At 42.7% G+C, this 22,050-nt stretch overlaps 1 protein-coding gene across 1 annotated transcript in view; it reads right to left on the reverse strand.

Moving 5' to 3' along the window:
- Window positions 1-22,050, reverse strand: part of LOC135385395 (complement C3-like) — a 178,998-nt gene that overhangs the window by 105,510 nt on the left and 51,438 nt on the right. Inside the window, exon 15 of the mRNA XM_064614685.1 lies at window positions 9,558-9,684. Coding sequence (XP_064470755.1) covers window positions 9,558-9,684 — 127 coding nt within the window. The remainder of the gene's footprint in view (window positions 1-9,557; window positions 9,685-22,050) is intronic.

The following is a 22,050-nucleotide window of genomic DNA, read 5'->3' on the forward strand; positions in this document are numbered from 1 at the left end:
ATGAGTAGTAGTGTCCGAATCGAAAAGAGAGTTCTAGCTCTTGATAATGCATGGATCACCGATAGCACTTTGCGCATGACTTCGGTTACATGATGGCGCCATGATAAATGCTCATGAGGTGTGACGCCTAGAAATTTTGTTGATGAGGCACGAGCAAGGCTAAAGTTTGAAAGCATAACATTGAGGCCGTCGATGTTAATGGGCACAGAGGGCGTTGTGAAAAGGACATAGTTTGACTTCGTAATGTTAGGGACAAGTTTGTTCGTAGACAACCAGTACGTGCATCTTTCCAGAGTGGAATTTGCTTTGTCAAAAAGAGCATTAAGTGAGTTACATTCAAAAAAAATGTTTGTGTCGTCGGCGTAAAGGAGGTCGTTTATGAAAACTAAGAATAAGAAGGGCCCCAATATGGAACCCAGTGGGACGCCTAGAGATAGAGAACGTTCAACAGAGCGTGTATTGCCAATTGAAACGTATTGAGCCCGGCAGCTGAGATAGCTCTCAATTAGGTTGCGTGTTACACCTCGTATGCCATATCTCTCTAGTTTCATTAATAGAAGCTGGTGATCAATCAAGTCAAACGCAAATTCTGATGTAATTAAGAGTGTTGTTATCAGCATCATTACAAATGATTCTAATATATATGCATCTTCACTCGAAAGCCCACAGGAAAGAGTGCCTAGATGCTGTTACAATGCAAGACACCACAGCACTCATTTACATTTCGAAAGATTGAAGCTTCCTTCCTTCACATCACCAGGAGAATATGTGGCGCCTCAAGCATACTAGTTTTACTGCATAACTGGCACAAAATTCCTGTGACATATGTTACACCTTCTTATTTAGGTGGGTAGAAATCCAGCGAACCGGTAGAGATGTAGGAAGGGAGTTGCCTCAGGACAGAAGCCGCCGATATTTCGAACAGAGACTGTTCTTCTTCTGGGCACCGTCCTCATCATTGGCATGGTATTTAAAGGGTTAGGTGTGACGTGTTTAAAGGTTCATGCGAATTGTGGGTCAACAGCCCGGAGGGAAGAAAGGGTCCGCACGGGTTTCTACGGCCGGAGTGAATGGCCGCTTTGTTAGAGTGTGGAGGGAATTATGTGAACGTAGTGATCTAGGTTCCAGACCAGTTACATAAAAATGGGAGGTTCACGAACACGTGGACGAAACGGGACAACAGGCAAGAATCGGCAAGCAAGTTTACGTAACCACTAACCTCCTTATCTTTCGCTATGCTTGCCGATTTTTGCCTGTTGTCCCGTTTCGTCCACGTGTTCGTGAACCTCCCATTTTTATGTAACCGGTCGGACCACCATCGGACTTCGATCGTTATTGTGAAGGGGCTCGTTATTTTATTCCCCACTTTCCCACCAGCAATGGGGTAGAGTATCGCCTGGTGCGATGAAGCTCCCCCTACTCTCCAAAGCCAAAATAAAGTTGTTGTTGTTGTTGTACATAGAAATAATCAAATCATTATTTCTATTCATAGGCGATGGGAATTGTTAAGGTGCCATAGGTCTTGATGATGATGATAATTGAAAGAAAAAAATGGAGATTGTAGCCCTCATCACGAGGGCCGGCTACCCCAGATCACTTAAGGAAAGGAATGCCAGACACATCCACATAGGTGTTACTTCTGCCAATGTTGCAGGTTTCCCCACCATGACCCCATCCTTTTGAGACAGTGGCTTCAAATCGTATCTGAGCAATCTTTTCACCCTTCTCAGACTCAAAGGATATGTTCCAAACATTTCGAGCCCTCATGCTTTTACTTTAGCTACAAGAAGAAATGGCTGAAGCCAGGTGCTATCCCCACTATTTTCTCCTGGAAACAGGACAGCAGCACGGTAGTATATTAATTACATTTTGTGATGCTGATGGTTGAATACACTTTTTCGGGGTATTGCCAGCGTTTGGAACTGGTAGGGGGTCCGTTATGTTTATTCTACACGTGACCATGAAATATGAAGGAATGACACTTGAACAAGATATCGTACATTACAATTTATTTCATATGCAAAAAGTGGTATGGCCTTCCAATAACAAGACACATAAAAGCAATCTTGGAGGTAGAATGAGGCCGTGTACACACACGATGCCTCCCAAGAAAATAATTACTTACATTTGTTTTCTTACTTACTTACATAATTACATCTTGTCACGTCTGGCAGGAGTAGGCAGTAATAATCAAGTACAAGTAAATATGTTGCAAGTTTGTATTATAGTACAAGTAAGTAACAGTTCCAGAAATGTACTAATGTCATAGATGTGCAATAGCTATGACTGAGGTGTAACTAACGTGTAAGTTCAAAACCAATACCTCAATTTCGAGCGTTGTGCAGTGAATGCTCTTCCAGTCGAACGTCACATTAGCTGAAACTTATGGTCAGCTCAAACACACCATGGTGCACAGGGTTATTCACTCTGTTGTAAAGTGCAGTCCACTAGTCGAATTACTGCTTAGCTCCAACAAGAAGTGCTGGATACTGGCTGTTGCAGTTACTAAGTGTAAGTTATTAAGAAATATGTATCACAATGAATAACAAAGTACTGAAAACTATTTAGTTGTACTGTGGTACAAAGCTTTACTATTAATGCTTGGCTCCACACTCTGGCGATACTTTTTTCTGAAGGTGATGAAACACTTTCACCTGTCTGCGAGGCACGGTGCCACATTCATGTCATTCCAGAGGATATGACTGCAGTGTCCAGAGCCTGTGAAATTAAGATTTAAAAAATTGTGAAAATGAGAGCGCGAAAGCAACAGATTTAAAAAACACAGTCTCTACATGCACTTCCATGATAGGCATGCCTGAGCGATGGGCAAGACACGTAAACAAACACAAACACGAAGGCTTCATGTTTGTGTTTGTTTACGTGTCTTGCCCATCGCTCAGGCTTGCCTATCACGGAATTTATTCACCAGCTAGCCTGCATTTACGCCATTCTGTCTCTACATGCACATACGTGCAGTGAAATTCGTTCAAGTCAAAATGAATTGAGTAGAAGTTTGTTTTGGTTAATCACATTGTCATGAACAATGTAGCATAACTCGAACATAAAGTCCACTACATAGATCAAGGACATCTGCTGGACCACTACGGCTCTGAGCCCGAACATATCTCACTGGTGAAAGTGATCATGAAGCGGTTCCTGCTATTGAGGCTGCAGGAACTGTCTCGCAAGATAACTGGGAAATCCCAGAAGGCCTACATCATGAGTAAGCTGACAAAACAAGTGCTCTTCATGAACCGGTGAGGCGGAGGCCACGACAAGACCAATAAACGAGTTCAACCTGTCATGTTCGTTACATGTGCAAATTATCCTTTAATATTCAGGCACAAAGCGTCCTACGTTTACTCAGAATTTATTCTACAACTACGACAGCACTTATCACCTTTAAGGCCTCCGATTTTGCTGTGTCTGTGTGTCTGCTTAGTGAAGAACGCCCAGCTCAATGGAGGACACATATCAACCCAGATCACCGTTCATGCATCTTTCAATATGACAGAGTGGCTTACAATATCTGAACTTCTTGCGCAGACCAAGTTATATCGGTAACATGCACGGAAAATTTCTGAGTATTGACGTTCCATCCCCATAAGAAATTACGCAGCATACGTGTTTACAGACATTATTTGTCATGCTAGCACAACCTGCGGTTGAAACAGGTATACGAGACCTGGCATAAAAGGCTAGCATGACATTGCAGCGTACAATATTTGGAGAAGCACATTCAGGAGGCAGAAAAACGAATACGTACCTGCACCAGCTGCCATTTTTGTTATTGTTTTTCTTGGATTGGCTTGGTTATCTGGCGCTGATGCACTTCCGGTCGGCTTCGGCAACTACAATATGGCGAAGCCCGCGCTTTGCCATTGAGAAGGAAAGTCCCTCCGTTCAACTCCTCTCTCCCTTTTTCGTCCTCATGCCTTTGCTTGTAGCCTCTCCTTATGATTCCTATGGTCCCAATTGTGCTGCAGGGGTGTCCGCGTGCCATGAACTGTTGACTCTGTATTGTATTGCCATCAGCTGCTGTTATCATCGCGGCGTATGTTTGGGTTTGTGGCGATTATGTAGCGGTGTACGCTGGCCGATATCGCAAGGACGCGAAGGGCAGCGCTAATGGCAGCCCCTGTTCCTTGAATCGCCTTTGTGTATAGGTAGAGAGAGAGAGAGAGAGAAGGGGGGAAGGATAACAAGGACATAGCAGATGGACAGCGATACAACTGAACATGTCAAAGACTGCCTTGAGAGAGAGACCACTGATCTCCGTTGTACTACGTGAACTGTGTACTGTGCGACGTGTTTGCGCGACGGCCGCAGCCCTTCCGACGGAAGTACGTGTACGTGGACACCTGCTGGCGTAGTCATCGTGGAGTTGTTATATCAAGGTAAACCTGTGCGCCGATGCCACTTTGACCGGCGGTGGCGTCAGCGGCGCGAGGGCGTAAACGCGTAAGCCGTCCACAAGCGTACGCAAGCGCTGGTGGCCCGCGAGTTGTATACTGTCTAGACTACAGTCGAAGGCACATCCTAAAAAGGTTCCACTTTTTGTTTGAAAAAAAAAAAAGAAAGAAGGTCTAACCGTAACAAGTTTATCACAAACAATAGATCTACTTCGATCACGTTTTGACTAGAACAAGCTGTGAAAGCTCGTACTCTGTGCACAGTAACATGGTTGTACACGCGTTGTACCCCCAGAGGGAATTTTTACTGAGGGCATAGTTGTCATGCACAAAAAACAACCCGGCCAACGGCCCCCTTGGCCCCTTCGCGGTGTTCATGGGGATCACCTTATACTATCACGAATGAATGAAAACAACAATCATTATAATGACAGTACAAGAGCCACAAAGCTGGAGCGTTTTCTACACGTCTCCTTTTACCAATGTTTTGCATTCGTTCAGCAACGCTGAGAATATTTTCATCTACCAAGATACTCACTTATCGAAAGGCTTATCTCCATCCTTCTCTTTTGCGTTTGTCAGGCACTCGTCGCAGAAGAAATCAGAGCCAATCTTGCTGTTCTTGTCATCGTCTTGCAAAACTAAGATGCCAGAATAACGCCACAACGCGCTCGTTTTAAATGCACTTGAATTCTTATCAACAGAGAACAACGACACGCGCTTCAAAAACGGAGATCCAGTTTCTGATGCCGAGACAGTTCAATACTCGCGAGGCCAAGACAGGCCCCCACAGCTCCCCCTCTTCGCGGCTCTAAAAAAATGTTTGCACGTCATAAACACGTGGTATTACTCCGTCAGGCATCATAGTTGATATCCATTGGCCGAAGGACATTGCGCGCTCCGCTATTGGTTGGCAAAGTTTCAAAAGAGCATTCTTTCGCGGGCTGCCTGTCTGGCGGGCAGTTACGAGAAGAGAAGGGAGAGAAGTGGCAGCGGTGTCTCGCGTCTCGACGATGTCAGTTGACACCACGGTATGATGGCATTGTTCAAAGAGAAGTCCCAGATTTGTTCGTGTGTGAAAGTGACTCAGCGCGTGTTGTGATGTTTCCCGACACAAGTATGCTACGTACGAACAGTCTCTCGAGTTCAGAACTGGAATGCAGTGGTGAGCTCACGCCTGAGGAACACTTGTGAGCGCCGTCGCATTTTCAAATGCAGTCACAACGGAGACAGGATTCGGTGTCCGTGCGACAAGCATTGCCCGCTTCGTTGAAACCTTCGCACTGCAACCAACGAAAGGAGATTGCCAACCGTGAAATCGCGTGCACTCGTGTGAGCGTCGCTCACTTCTGGGAGTAGAGTGTGTGTGTGTTTTTCGAGTTCGAACTTGGTCAACGAACGCAACGATTTGGACTCTGTAGGCACGGTGAATATTTGTGTCAGACTATTGAATCAGTACGATGTTTCAAATAAATGTGTATTTTGTCAAAAATTTGCCTTTGTTCTGGAATACGGAATAACAAGCGTCGGGCATGAAAACCAGTAAAAGTCAAAGCCAATGGTAGCCAGTACCTGGCCGAAAGGCGAGCCAAACTGAGAGACTCCTGATTGGCCGAAAGGTAGGCATCATAGTTCATTTTCATTGGTTGCATGTCCAGTGTTGCCTGAATTATCTCAAACTATGGGCTCTATGGGGAGCTGTGGGAGCCTGGCCAAGACCGGCAGAAGTGCGCGAAACCACTTTGAGGTTCCCGCTCCCCAGCGGAACCGATCGGAACACAGAACGCGCGGGGGATATCGGCGCGCCGGGATGGCGCCAGCGGCGGCGTCAGCGCACGGAGAAATGGCGGAGGCGGCGGCGCGGCGCGGCGGCGCACAGGTCTCTATCAAGGGGATGAAAGTCGCGAGTTCACTTGTGGACTAAAGTGAGGCGCTGCGAGCATTTCACGTCATCAAACGTCACGAAACGTCATAATTTTTTCGTCGAAGCGCGAGTTCTCAACCGTCACGAGCCCATTGGCTCCTGATGCCGAGTGCTCATTGGTTGGGTTGAAATTATGAACTTTCCTTGGCGCGCTCACGCCGGCGACACGGTGTCGGCGGTGCCGGAGCAACTCTCCGCAAAGTTTTGTAATGTGTTGGGTGCAGCAGGGACGCAAGCAAAGCATCTATGCCGGTACCGCTTTGGATGGTTTTTAGTGTCCTTCCCTAACACTTTGTCGATACCGACTCTGAAAAGCTCGGTGCCTCATGGATACTTCTGCAAGTCAATTCAGTGATAGATAACTGGAAGGCAGGTCTGCTTCGCTTGCTTGGTGTAACAACGATCCATGAAGAACGAATACTGCGTTTTTCCGCTACCCACTCGATGACAGGTAAGTCAGTTCCTATTCCATTCTGCCTCTTAGCATAGCGTAGCGCCACACCTGTGGCATATACGCAGCATTTTGGCAGGTAGAATTTTTGGTTTTCACGTTTCTGCTCCCTATCTTTCTTGTTCAGGTATAAGCCCTCAACCCATATCTGCTTCAGGATTGCATCTGCATGGATACAGTAGAATGGATAAGCCACTCAGAGTGGTTGGAGCATCATCTTTCTGCATAGCACATAGTTCCTTTGTGGCGGGTCAACCAGGCGCCTACACAAGCAGCAAACGAATATGGACATGCTCTCTGTCATGCCGGATCTCTGAGTGTTTGTGCCTGTGCAGCCAATATACTGTTGTTCTACTGTGAAATCTTCCACGTGAGACATCAGCTATCAGTGAATGCGAATTTACTTCGGCATATCATTCGAACTTCAGAAACAATGTTCATATCATGTTCATGTTTTGCACAGCTGCAGCAGACTGCAGTTTCTGATTTGGAAATATGTATCTCGAAAAATAAAGAAGTTTGTGTAACAGAAACAGTCAACGCTTCCTCATTTTATTTATTTCACTCGACGCGAACGAAAATCCGCAACCACCCAGAACCGCCAAAGCGGGGGAGAGGGTAGAGAACAGATGAGAAAGGGAAAGCACCGCCAGCGTCGCAGGTCACCCAGGGAGACAGAAAAAAGCAAAGCAAAAAAGCTACCCAACCGTCGTCCAACGATTGGCCCAACGCTAGAGGTCACGTGAGTTTTTCCCGACAATAGAAATATACTACACGTTCATCCCCTTGGTTATAGCGTGCGGTGACTGTGGCGGAGGCATGCACCACAGAAAACAGGCGGTCTGTAAAAGAGATGACTAGAACAGAACATCAAGTCAAGAAACGCAACCTGACTGTGGGTTCCTCTGTCCCACTTACTATACAACTCTAAACAACTCTGTACTACCACTCAATCGAAAGTTGCAATTAGATCGTCTCGTTTTCGATAGGTCTAGTCGTTGCGAAAGGATAGAAGACGATATGCACACATGAGGTCGTTTGCATAATACAATGCTGAGATTAGTACGATCTCACGGAGAGTTCGTAGTCAGATGAGTGAAGTCTCACATCTGAGGCCAAGACGAAACCATTGTGAGACCATTCTCGTCTCATACTCATGTGAGACCGAACTTCAGATGAGCAGCACGGCAAATGGCGAGCTCGAATTACGTCATGCGCTCGCATACAGCTTGGATGTCGGAGCGGGCTACTTCTGTGACCCTTAGAGATTGTATACTTCTTGTAGTAATAACAGTCGTTGTCCCTCGCCTCTTAGTGTCAGTCGCGTCAATTTTTTTGAGGTAAGGCAAAATACCACTGTGTTGCGAATATGTGCAGTGCGAAATATTCGTAGCATCGTTTCATCTGCACAAGGCATACACAGCTCAGCTTTTCAAAATGGCGATAGATCCCATCGATTCGGTGTTTTTTGTTTAGTGCACCGCTTGATACAACAGCGGGGGGTTTTCCAAATGGATTTTAAATTATTTATGTATTAATTGATACTTATATTTTCCGGTCTAATTTGGGTTCCGCGTCACCGCCGTTCAACCGCTGAGTGGCATCGCTAAGATAAAGACGAGATGTAGTTTCCTGTCTCATAATCTGAGAATGCTACAAGAGGGCGTGCTCAGGCACAATATCAACCTTGCTCTCAAATTTGCTTCATGTATCCAGCTCAGACCATAAGTACATACTTTGTCGGTCCCAAACCTGAGTCCGCTCGTACGAGTTTGAGATCGAACTCAGGTGTGAGACCGATCTCAAACAGCTTTATGCAAACAGGCACAGAAGGTGACACTTCTCTGTTGTTGACAAATTGGAAGAAACAGTAACTACAAAGCGGCCCCGTCTACTCTGAGCAGAGCTCCGCATGCGCATTCACGTAGAATAGAGTAGAGTACTGGTCGGGTCGCATTCTTATAGGCTCTGCCCGAGCCCGCTCTTCCTTTAATTTAACTACCCGGCCCAAGTGCTCCACACCTAGCCCGGGCTCGGCACAAGCAAGAATAATTTCCACGTTTTCCGGCCCGAGTAAAGACAATCCGGCCCGGCCTAAGTCGGCCTAGCGTAGAGGGCTGTCAAAGATGACCGTGGCTAGCAAAAAGTGGGGTTATAAACGCTCGAGCCTCGTCTGGAACCGGAAATGTACGGGCCCTGTCCAGACTCGCAAAAAGAAGACTTTACTAGCACGGCCCTGCCCAGTGGCGAGGGGCCGGGTTCGCACTTTAGGGTATGCCCGAGCCCGTGCTCTGGCATAGAGGTCAGCGTGGGCAGTCGAGGTTTGTACCTAGGTTGCGCGTGTCCCAGGGTCAACATCCGCGGTCGGTCTGCGACAGAGCGAGAATCCAGATGCGGACGCACCATCTCTTTCATGCATTTCTGCGGTGAATTTTTTTGTCATATTTCTGAACAGAGTTCCGAGTTCCACTCCTAAAGTGGAAAACCTCCCCACTTCATCATCGGAATATATCTGCTGCTGCTGTTGTTGTTGTTGTTCTGAGTATAGAAACAAATTTTTGACGTTCAGTGTGAACGCGTGCATTGGGTTACTTCGGGAACGCGTGCATTGGGTTACATAGGGACTTCGATCGTTATTGTGAAGGGGCTAGTTATTTTATTCCCCCCATTCCATCCAGCAATGGGGTAGAGTATCGCCTGTGGCGATGAAACTCCCCATTCTCCAAGGTCGCAAATAAAGTTGTTTTGCATTGTGTTGCAAGTTCCTCACCTTGTCTCACGGAGTTACCGAAGCCGTCAGCGATCAGTACTACGCCAGCCTGCAGAAGTGCCTGTCGTGAATTCACTCCACCTCCAACACCACAACCGAGATCTCGTGTGTCCAGCATCTTGAACAGCTGCGACAAAACGTGGGTTAAGAAAGCAACGTCAGAGACACGAGCAAGAAGCTAAGGTACGATACATAGTTACCGCTTTCTACGAAAAGTAAAAAAGACGGATCGAGAGAAATCTGAAACACGAAGCTTAGTAATCTATCCCTGCCGTTAAAAACGTAAGGTCAGGTAAACGGAGTGAATTGGTTTGTATAGCATTCTCGGTGGCTACCACACCTGGGTGAAAGTGATTCATGAATGTGATCGCTCGTGCTCCATGTGCCGGACGAGTTGCGCATGCGTCAGCAAATACGAGGCTGATCTGAGTGACGGCGAATCAGTCGGAAGTGCATCCGCTGTCCATTTTAGCTGGACGAGGACCACCAAGTCCTTTTTCACACCATCATCCTGATGATCATATTAGTCCACCAAGCCCCACTAGAATGCCGAACAGTTACAGTGGTAGCGCAAGACCAAGTGCAAGGGGCATTGTCAGGACCAAAGCTCATACAGCTGCTACACGGATGAACGTGGCATTCTCGATGGATATGTTTCCCATATTCATACTTTGCAAAATTCACTTGAAGTGCATGCCCGCACATGCTCATTGTGAAAATTGAACAGAGCATAGGCGAGCAAACGGAGACCTGACCATGACGTGTGTGTGTGTGCAAACTTGGAGCTCAGCGGGAGATGAGTGGGCATGAGTGAGTGGGAGTCACAAGTGCAAACCTCTGGTGCCTGCTATTTAATAAAGGTGCTCAGCGGCAATTAAAGTTATGCGGTCCCATACAGCTTACCCCGTAGCCATTTGCAACCCCACCTGTGCCCTCATGTTGATCTAATGAGATACAACCTGGGAAGAGGGGGAAGGGGGGGGGGGCTTCCTCTACCCCTAATTGACTCTCCTGCGTACACTATATCTCGGACCGAGCATACAGCTGCAGAAATCCAAATTTAGTTACCTCGACTAAAATTCTTATCGAAGCACAATCCCCGCCTGAGGGAAACGACTCCAGCCGTGTGAGGCGAGATTAGTAGTAGGAGGGTGGTCAGAAGGAGCATGGGTGAGAAACTACGGCACCCCTGCCCCTGAGCCCTGCGCCTATTTTTCCCTGCGTGCGCGTGTGCGGAGGGTTTGGCCGCGCGATTATAACATGCAGAGACATGCAAAGAAGGGTCATACACAAAAAGTACAAGTGAAAATATATTTATCAATGCCAATCAAGTTTAGATATATTTATTAAAGCCAATTGTGCTGGGAATTGTGCCAATTGTGATGCCAATCAGGTGAAGGAGAAAAACCCAGCCGAAAAACCTTCACGACCTTTAACAGGGGCGGCGCTCGGGTGGAGGGCTGCTGTGGTGGGCGGAGCGTGACCTGAGGGCTGCGTGCGCGCTTACCCTTCAGCCTGGGTCGACTTCTTTCGTCATTTTTCCACTTGGGCCGACTTCACAATTTTTTTCCGGTACAACAGGTGGGCGGCGCTCGAGTGGAGGGCTGCTGTTTTGGGCGGCGCGTGGCCGGAGGGCTGCGTGCGCGTTTACCCCCCAGCCTGGGCCGCCGACTTTCGTCATTTTTCAGCCTGAGCCGACTTGAATCGTAATTTTTTTTTTCAGCTACAACAGGTGTGCAGTAGGCTGTTTACATGCAAAGGATAGCCATACACAAAAGTACAAGTGAAAATATATTTATTAAAATCATTAGTGTCAGGAATTATGTTATGACTCTGCGTGAATGGGAAAAACTTAACCAAAAATCTGATACAATAGCATTGAATAGGTATCACAAATCAAACACAATATTTTTCATTAGTACAAGTTTTCAATTAATCAGAAGGGATAACACATTTAATCAAAGAAGATGTTCTTAATCAATACGATTACAATCAAAATTACAAGTTTTATTATAAAAAGTCTGAGATGTGATAACCTGATAGACGTAAGTAATTTGGAGCATGATATGGAAGCTAAGTTTAATATTCCAATATGACACAAATTTAATTAATCAATTTCTATTGAAGTGAATAGCGCATACATAAGGAAATAATTCGAATCAACACATAGCATTAATATAGAACAAATCATCCAACATGTAGGGAAATAATAGCTACACCATATCAAAACGAGAAACGATCAACACATTTAATCAAAGAAGATATTCTTAATCAATATGATTATAAACAAAATTATAAGTTGTGTTATAAAAAGTCTAATATTCCTATACGTGAGAACCATCAGTGCGATAGAGGGAAGTTCTGATAGTTTTATGTAATGAACTGTGAACAGCAGAGACCCTGGAAGACTATGGGACACGAACACAAGAGGAAATAAAATCTATACCACTACAAAGAAGATATTCCTAACCAAAACAACATAGTAATCTATCATTCAGAAAATCAAAAGAAAAAATCAAACTCATTAGAAAATAGACATGTTAAAAATGAACTTCACCACATAGCACGCTCCTAGCCAACAAACAGAGCAAAGAACGACACGAACACAAGAGGAAATAAAATCTATACCACTAGAAAGAAGATATTCCTAATCAAAACAACAGAGTAATCTATCATTTAGAAAATCGGAAGAAAAAATCTAACTCATCAGAAAATAGACATGTTAAAAATGAACTTCACCACATACCACGGTCCTAGCCAACAAACAGAACAAAGAACGACACAAACACAAGAGGAAATAAAATCTATACCACTACAAAGAAGATATTCCTAATCAAAACAACAGAGTAATCTATCATTCAGAAAATCAGAAGAAAAAATCAAACTCATCAGAAAGTAGACATGTTAAAAATGAACTTCACCACATAGCACGCTCCTAGCCAACAACCAGATCTAATGATATTTGCCCTGATTTGTTCAAGACGGGTGCCGATAGATGTAGGTACTTAAATGTGAACAGCATAGACCCTGGAAGACCATGGCACAAGAACACAATAGGAAATAAAATATATACCACTACAAAGAAGATATTCTTAATCAATGCGATTACAATCATTTTACAAGTTGTATTATAAAAAGTCTAATATTCCTATACGTGAGAACCATCATTGCAATAGCGTGAATATCTGTCATAACAGTTCGAGCGCAATAGGGAATCTCAGTTTCATATTCCAACATTACTCAACTTTTGATTTCTTATTAAGTGAACAGCATAGACGTAAGGAAATAATGAGAAACAACACAATCAACAGCTACAATTAATACAGAGCCAAACCTGCGCACCATCCAACACATAAAGAAATAATAGCTAATAAATCTATCAAAGGCGAAATAGCACAGACTTAACGCTGAAGAACAGAGGAACACGCGGCGACACGTAAACAACAAGAGAGGAAAATAATCTATAATTGAACCATCATAAAATCGACCAATATACAATTTTCATTCTAACAAACACTACGAACCTTGATGGAGGTATCCAAGACGTAGGAAATATGCACTGCTTTCACTCTTTTCCTCAAAGCCAGGAGACTTTATGTCTCTATCTACAGGGTGTCCCAGAAAACGTGTCATTGAATTATAATAAAAAAACTACGCCACATAGAATCATGCGGTCAACAGCATTTGTTCTTATTAGGTTTTTGCCACCTCCAAATGTGAATGTCATGTACTCCAAGTTTAATTATGTAAATATTTACGAACTGAACTCGGAAATTTGCCAAGTAAAGGTCACTTTTTTACCCCACCAATATGGAGAGCGTGCCGAATTCACTCAAATTCATGATAATTCACAGTGATACTCACGAGCTATCCCATCGGAAAAAATAGCCGAATATCATGCTTTTCGGAGCACCGGACCATAGCGCGCGATGACTTTTTGAGCGCAATCGCTCGCAGTGCGACGAAAGGAGGTTCCGAAGCCAGCCCACAGAGTGATAGTAGAAAAAGTAACAGTTCCTAAAATTGGGAGAGGGAAAGCATTATCCCAGCGAAAGTCGGACGTGATAAGCCGTGCCTGTTTTATCTATTTCTGCGATGTCGGGGAGGGCTGGGCTTCCAACCTCCTTTCGTCGGACTGACAAAGATTGCGCTGAAAAATTCATCGTGCGGTATTCTCTGCGGCCTCCGTAGAGCATGATGTACGGCTATTTTTTCCGATGGGATAGCTTCTGAATATCTCTGTCAATTATGATTAATTTGACTAAATTAGACACGCTCTTCACACTGGTGGGGTAAAAAAGTGACCTTTACTAGGCAAATTTCCGACTTGAGCTCCGAAAAATTTACATAATTAAATTTACGTTACACGACATTCACACGAGGAGGTGGCAAAAACCCAGTAAGAACAAATGCCATTGACCGCATGACTCTAGGTGGTGTAGTTTTTTTTATTATAATTCAATGACACGTTTTCTGGGACACCCTGTATGTGACCATAGCACCGCGCATGCTTTATCACTCAAAGGGTTAGGGGCTATATTACTTCGTCCAGCAAACGGGGCGCTCTAGAGGTCAGATAAGAGAGTTCAAAGGCGATATATTTTATTGTGCAGCGCAAATAGATGTCGATATCACTCGCGGGGGTCACTATCTTTTCGCATCCTTTCCCTAAAACGGAAATCTTTCGTCAAAGTGGTTGACAAGTCGACTAAGTTTGTAGAGATGCGATATTGTTATTGAACATGTAGAGAAAGTCCAAATTATTAATTGGTAGCAACGATACTCAATCAAAAAACGAGAAACAAATTTAATTACATCAATTTTTGTAATATCTTGCAAGAGAAATTTCTAATGAACCACACAGAAATATCAAATGTGAAATGCAACTCAGAGTTATGAGGCATTCCCATCTTAGAGGTACTTACTTATGTCAATCGAGTGAACAATCGAAACAAATACAAGACAATAATTATGTCGGGCAGTAAGTTCACAACTCATAGAATAACAGTCGAGTGAATACTTGAAACAAAATCAAAACAATAATTCTCACGACAGGTGGAGATTATGGCATTCTAAACCAGATAATAAAATTTTAATCAATAAAATAAACATAGATATGCTTTTAATTAAGTGTAGACGTGCACTTGAAAACAGAAGAGACAATTGCTCTACATTGAAAAGATGGACAGATTTTGTACTCGATACCATAAGTCATGGGAAGATGTGATAAAAAACTGCTTCGAAAAGGAGGAGCCGCGAAACGATTTCATTATCGCTGCATTTCAATACGTCCTAGACATGGTCGTATTCGGAGATATGGTACAAACTACAGAACTGAAGGTGCAATAATTTATATGCCGAATCTACAATACTTATAAAAATATCTGCACATCAACGTCGGAAGGGCCACTGGGAATGATGGCGGAATTTTTGAGGTTTGCCAACGAACAATTGAAATACACTAGACCAGATGTAATTGTAATCATTGCAATGGGCATTGCGTTCATCAAGAAAGCAGTCGGATCAAATTATCATATACAAGCGGTCTATATCGCACGATTCATTACGGATTTCTTGAAATTACACATATCTGAGATGGAAAGTACATATACAATCTTATCACGTGATATGTTCCACTACCACGGCAACGCAATTATTTTAATCTACCAGTCTCTGCAAAGATCTCGAATGAGCTGAAGTTCAATATTGCCGTGCAAGGTCTGATGTATTATCACCTGTTGAAACTCAACAAACATATCAATTGCGGTGGACCACCGGACGATTTTCATCTAATACTCTCTTGTACGTCATTCAAGAATCTTCATACAAAGAAAGGAAACATCAATAAGAGACTGTGCAAGTTCATCGCAACAAAGTGCAAGTTGTTGAAGCAATACAACACGGCGACAACATAGCGCCTGCGTTAATCAACGCTCGATTCAAGCGCCCAGTAATCAGAGTAAACTACTTAATGTCTTCGGAATTCATCAATGAAGACAACAAACGAGAACTTCAGAGTTTGAAATAGAACTGTAATTTATCGAAATAAACAAGTGTATAACTGAAACAATAAATGTAATATTTGTCATCATTATAATGAATTCTACGCATCACAATGAAAAACACCTTGCATTTAGCATGGCTAGACTGAGAACAGTGATCGCTAAGGAAACGAATATTCCACAATTTGTGTAAGGATTCTCATATGGAACGAGACCTGACCACCAAATAGGTTTTACTCGACTACACTCTGTACAAGTTCAACACCCGAAGGATAGAATTGCCGGAGAAGGATCGGTCATTGAAATTTAGAGACATGATACATCAGTCTATGATTACAAAAAGGATTACTAATCTAATGTGAAAACTTGTCATATTTCTTAAGCAGTTGCACTAGCCCAGACGTAGTAAAAGAAGAAGAAAAGGCGTCTTTGACATGCAACTCGATTGGAGTGCGGAACAAATAAATAAATATTTTTGTCAGCACAGTTGTCCGTTTGTGTGACTGGATAGGAAAAATGAGCCATCCAAGATATGGCAAAACGGGAAATGAGGCAAGATAACTGATTGCGGCGGGATAACTCAAAGCGTTCGCGACACAGTGTCATCGACTTTTACAATCGCATTCGGGTTCAGTGCCTGGGAGATAATACGAAGCCTTCGCGAAAAGCGAATCTATTATCAGATGCCACAATGCAAACGAAAGATTTTACGAGCATGACGTGCAGGCCAAGTCTACATTTCTAATCACGTAGTCTTCGTAACACACGGCACACAAACGTATATGAAATAATTTCCAAGTGGCAATCAGATTTTGCGAGAAGCGGATCACACAACCGCCATCAGAAGTGCTTAACCAATATACAATGAAGATGAGCGTTATGCATAAACACAATGGAAGATATGTTATATTAATTATAATAACCAGATCAGTTCACACATAAACGTAGATCCAATTCACAAATATACTCGAGATTTCCCGTAGCCATACAGAAAAACTATCACATTATTTTAGTGTCATAGCATCCGGGCACTACAAATGGAAAGACCATACTTTAATTTTAGAAGTCTTTAGCTCATAACGTTGTAAAACGCAAATTCCACACTAAAGATCATTTTCTTCTTTAAATTTTCAAAGTCAAAACTGCACGCTATTTCTTGCATTTTTCTAGAGATATAGCGACCCGAATGCGATTGTAAAAGTCGATGACACTGTGTCGCGAACGCTTTGAGTTATCCCGCCGCAATCAGTTATCTTGCCTTATTTTCCGTTTTGCCATACCTTGGATGGCTCATTTTTCCTATCCAGTCACACAAACGGACAACGGTGCTGACAAAAATATTTATTTATTAGTTCCGCACTCCAATCGAGTTGCATGTCAAAGACGCCTTTTCTTCTTCTTTTACTACGTCTGGGCTAGTGCAACTGATTAAGAAATATGATAAGTTTTCACATTAGATTAGTGATCCTTTTTGTAATCATAGACTGATGTATCATGTCTCTAAATTTCAATGACCGATCCTTCTCCGGCAATTCTATCCTTCGGGTGTTGAACTTGCACAGAGTGTAGTCGAGTAAAACCTATTTGGTGGTCAGGTCTAGTTCCATATGAGAATTCTTACACAAATTGTGGAATATTCGTTTCCTTAGCGATCACTGTTCTCAGTCTAGTCATGCTAAATGCAAGGTGTTTTTCATTGTGATGCGTAGAATTCATTATAATGATGACAAAGATTACATTTATTGTTTCAATTACACACTTGTTTATTTCGATAAATTACAGTTCTATTTCAAACTCTGAAGTTTTCGTTTGTTGTCTTCATTGATGAATTCCGAAGACATTAAGTAGTTTATTCTGATTATTGGGCGCTTGAATCCAGCGTTGATTAACGCAGGCGCTATGTTGTCGCCGTGTTGTATTGCTTCAACAACTTGCACTTTGTCGCGATGAACTTGCACAGTCTCTTATTGATGTTTCCTTTCTTTGTATGAAGATTCTTGAATGACGTACAAGAGAGTATTAGATGAAAATCGTCCGGTGGTCCACCGCAATTGATATGTTTGTTGAGTTTCAACAGGTGATAATACATCAGACCTTGCACGACAATATTGAACTTCTGCTCATTCGACATCTTTGCAGAGACTGGTAGAATAAAATAATTGCGTTGCCGTGGTAGTGGAACATATCACGTGATAAGATTTTATGTACTTTCCATCTCAGATATGTGTAACTTCAACAAATCCGTAATTAATCGTGCGATATAGACCGCTTGTATATGATAATTTGATCCGACTGCTTTCTTGATGAACGCAATGCCCATTGCAATGATTACAATTGCATCTGGTCTAGTATACTTGTATTGTTCGTTGGCAAACCTCAAAAACTCCGCCATCAATCCCAGTGGCCCTTCCGACGTTGATGTGCAGATATTTTTATAAGTATTGTAGATTCGGCATATAAATTCTTGCACCTTCAGTTCTGTAGTTTGTACCATATCTCCGAATACGACCATGTCTAGGACGTATTGAAATGCAGCGATAATGAAATCGTTTCGGGGCTCCTCCTTTTCGAAGCAGTTTTTTATCACATCTTCCCATGACTACAAAATCGATCGATTACAAAATCTGTCCATCTTTTCAATGTAGAGCAATAGGTAATATGCAAAATTACTTTCACGTCGGGCAACACTGGTTAGGACTTTTTGGTCGGCCATCTTGGTGGAGTCAGGATTTGGGAGTTGCGTATGGGACGCCGGCCGGTTCAGCTGGCGGCCGAAATGACTGAACTGCGACGTTTCCCTATGTATGATGACAACATGTGGAAAATCGACTTAGGCGCTCTGCCACACCTGTCAGAGGATACGTTACAGAGTTTTTGTGCTCTTTCGGCACCGCCGTGACGGTAGCAAAAGAAGTCCTACGCCTTCGCTGTGGAAGCGTACACACTGTCTTCTGCACTACTCGCGAACAACTGTGACTCGAGATACGTGAACTGCTGTTTTGTAGTGGAGCACCTTGTCCACAATATTGACTAGCACGCGCAATCGAGCTCGAACAACCGCCCGGTATTCGGTGTTTAGTGCATTCGCCATTCACGTGTGTTCGAAGTGACGGGTGTTTTCCTTCTTCACCACTATACGGTAAAATGTGCGTCCGCCGAAGTTTCTCGACACACTTTTGTGTATCGTACGCTATACGTAAGCGCTCTTTCTATGACGTTCTGAGTTAAAAAAGAAGAGAAAAGCAAAATAAACAGACTGTGCTATCAGCGCAAGGATGTGAAGAGTGTGTTGGTTGAAATTACACATAGCTATTAACGAGAAAGACAGAGGTGGGCACGGATAGCCCGTGTCCGTCTGTCTTTTTCTGTCATCGTGTGCTATGAACGTCGTGTGACTAAGTTACGTCTCGCTTGATGGCAATAATCTACTTCTTGTTTAGTGTCTCACCATTTGGAAAACGGTAAAAGGACACCTACAGAAGACAGAACACTGTTAGCATGTAACATGTTTTGCGTGCCAGCAAGGCTCGAGGAGAACAACAATTGTATTTATTATTTCATTCTGAATAAGCTGCCCTTGTGGAAGCTCTGTTTGCGCGATCCATCCACAACGAGGTCCGCACATAAATGCCTTAGTTAACACAGCATCGCAACATTGCGCGATCGCAAAATTCCCCTCCTATTCAACACCTATCTTTTCATTCGCGTGCGTCATGGGATACGTGACCGTTATGCGCGATCGCTCGATCATAGCCTCCTATATACTCAATATAAAGGAGGCTATGGCTCGATGAGAGCAGCAGACGTTCTGGGGAAAAGCTCAAGTACAGTTGGAAGACAAAGGCACAAGCTAACTGACACACGACACAGCACGTAACACAGCACGTACTAGCTGTTTTTCTTGCTAGTCCTGTTTCCTTATGTTCGGTATTATCAACGTACACCACCCTCATCACTTAAAAAAAAACGTGGTATACTGCGTGCGTACCATTCACTGCATTTCACGGCCGCTTCTAGGGTTACTGCCAGGCACACTGAACAGAAGTGAGTGATACCAACCCAGTTCCCGTTGCAGTCTTTGGTTCCACGTTTACACAACGGAACGAAGCAGTGCGTGGGCATTCTTGTGTCAATAAATAAATAAATAAATAAAATAACTAAAAAAAGGTACGATCCCGCAGTGTATGTGCACGTACAGGACGATACGTGCATTACAGCAGCAGCCTAACGCGCGCGTTTCTTGACTCTACCAATATGGCCGCCCTAGTTACAACCGTTACCATGAGATGGCGCGTCGCATTTTGCATATCTCCTATTGTCTCTTCTGTTTTCAAGTGCACGTCTACACTTAATTAAAAGCATATCTATGTTTATTTTACTGATTAAAATTTTATTATCTGGTTTAGAATGCCATAATCTCCACCTGTCGTGAGAATTATTGTTTTGATTTTGTTTCAAGTATTCACTCGACTGTTATTCTATGAGTTGTTAACTTACCGCCCGAAATAATTATTGTCTTGTATTTGTTTCAATTGTTCACTCGATTGACATAAGTAAGTACCTCTAAGATGGGAATGCCTCATAACTCTGAGTTGCATTTCACATTTGATATTTCTGTGTGGTTCATTAGAAATTTCTCTTGCAAGATATTACAAAAATTGATGTAATTAAATTTGTTTCTCGTTTTTTGATTGAGTATCGTTGCTACCAATTAATAATTTGGACTTTCTTTACATGTTCAATAACAATATCGCATCTCTACAAACTTAGTCGACTTGTCAACCACTTTGACGAAAGATTTCCGTTTCAGGGAAAGGTTACGAAAACATAGTGACCCCCGCGAGTGATATCGACATCCATTTGCGCTGCACAATAAAATATATCGCCTTTGAACTCTCTTAATCTGACCTCTAGAGCGCCCCGTTTGCTGGACGAAGTAATATAGCCCCTAACCCTTTGAGTGATAAAGCATGCGCGGTGCTATGGTCACATAGATAGAGACATAAAGTCTCCTAGCTTTGAGGAAAAGAGTGAAAACAGTGCATATTTCCTGAATGTTGAAAATTGTGAAAATTGTATATTGGTCGATTTGATGATGGTTCAATGATAGATTATTTTCCTGTGTTGTTGTTTACGTGTCGCCGCGTGTTCCTCTGTTCTTCAGCGTTAATATGAAATAAGGTTAAAACTTGGGCGGGTTGGTATGACATTTTTAAAATCGATAAAAAACCCCAGTGCTGTGTGTCGTCGCTTTGTCTGTGTTCGTCTCGTCCCATTATTTTACCTTCGCACTGGGGTTTTTATCGATTTTAAAAATTCAGCGTTAAGTCTGTGCTATTTAGCCTTTGATAGATTGATTAGCTATTATTTCTCTATGTGTTGGATGGTGCGCAGGTTTGGCTCTGTATTAATTGTAGCTGTTGATTGTGTTGTTTCTCGTAATTTCCTTACGTCTCTGCTGTTCACTTAATAAGAAATTAAAAGTTGAGTAATGTTGGAATATGAAACTGAGATTCCCTATTGCGCTCGAAATGTTATGACAGATATTCACGCTATTGCAATGATGGTTCTCACGTATAGAAATATTAGACTTTTTATAATACAACTTGTAATTTGATTGTAATCGTATTGATTAAGAATATTGTCTTTGTAGTGGTATAGATTTTATTTCCTATTGTGTTCTTGTCCCATGGTCTTCCAGGGTCTATGCTGTTCACATTCAATTACATACATCTATCGGCACCCGTCTTCAACAAATCAGGGCAGATATCATTAGATCTGGTTGTTGGCTAGGAGCGTGCTATGTGGTGAAGATCATTTTTAACATGTCTACTTTCTGATGGGTTTGATCTTTTCTTCTGATTTTCTGAATGATAGGTTACTCTGTTGTTTTGATTAGGAATATCTTCTTTGTAGTGGTATAGATTTTATTTCCTCTTGTGTTCGTGGCGTTCTTTGTTCTGTTTGTTGACTAGGAGCGTGCTATGTGGTGAAGTTCATTTTTAACATGTCTATTTTCTGATGAGTTTGATTTTTTCTTCCGATTTTCTGAATGATAGATTACTATGTTGTTTTCATTAGGAATATCTTCTTTGTTGTGGTATGGATTTTATTTCCTCTTGTGTTCGCGTCCCATAGTCTTCCAGGGTCTCTGCTGTTCACAGTTAATTACGTACAACTATCAGAACTTCCCGCTATTGCACTGATGGTTCTCACGTATAGGAATATTAGACTTTTTATAACACAACTTATAATTTTGTTTTTAATCATATTGATTAAGAATATCTTCTTTGATTAAATGTGTTGATCGTTTCTCGTTTTGATGTGGTGTAGCTATTATTTCCTTATGTCTGCGCTAGTCACTTCAGTAGAAATTGATTAATTAAATTTGTGTCATATTGGAATATCAAACTTAGCTTCCATATCATGCTCCAAATAACTTACATCTATCAGGTTCTCACATCTCAAACTTTTTATAATAAAACTTGTAA

This window comes from Ornithodoros turicata, chromosome 2 (assembly GCF_037126465.1).
Source record: "Ornithodoros turicata isolate Travis chromosome 2, ASM3712646v1, whole genome shotgun sequence".
NCBI lineage: Eukaryota > Metazoa > Arthropoda > Arachnida > Ixodida > Argasidae > Ornithodoros > Ornithodoros turicata.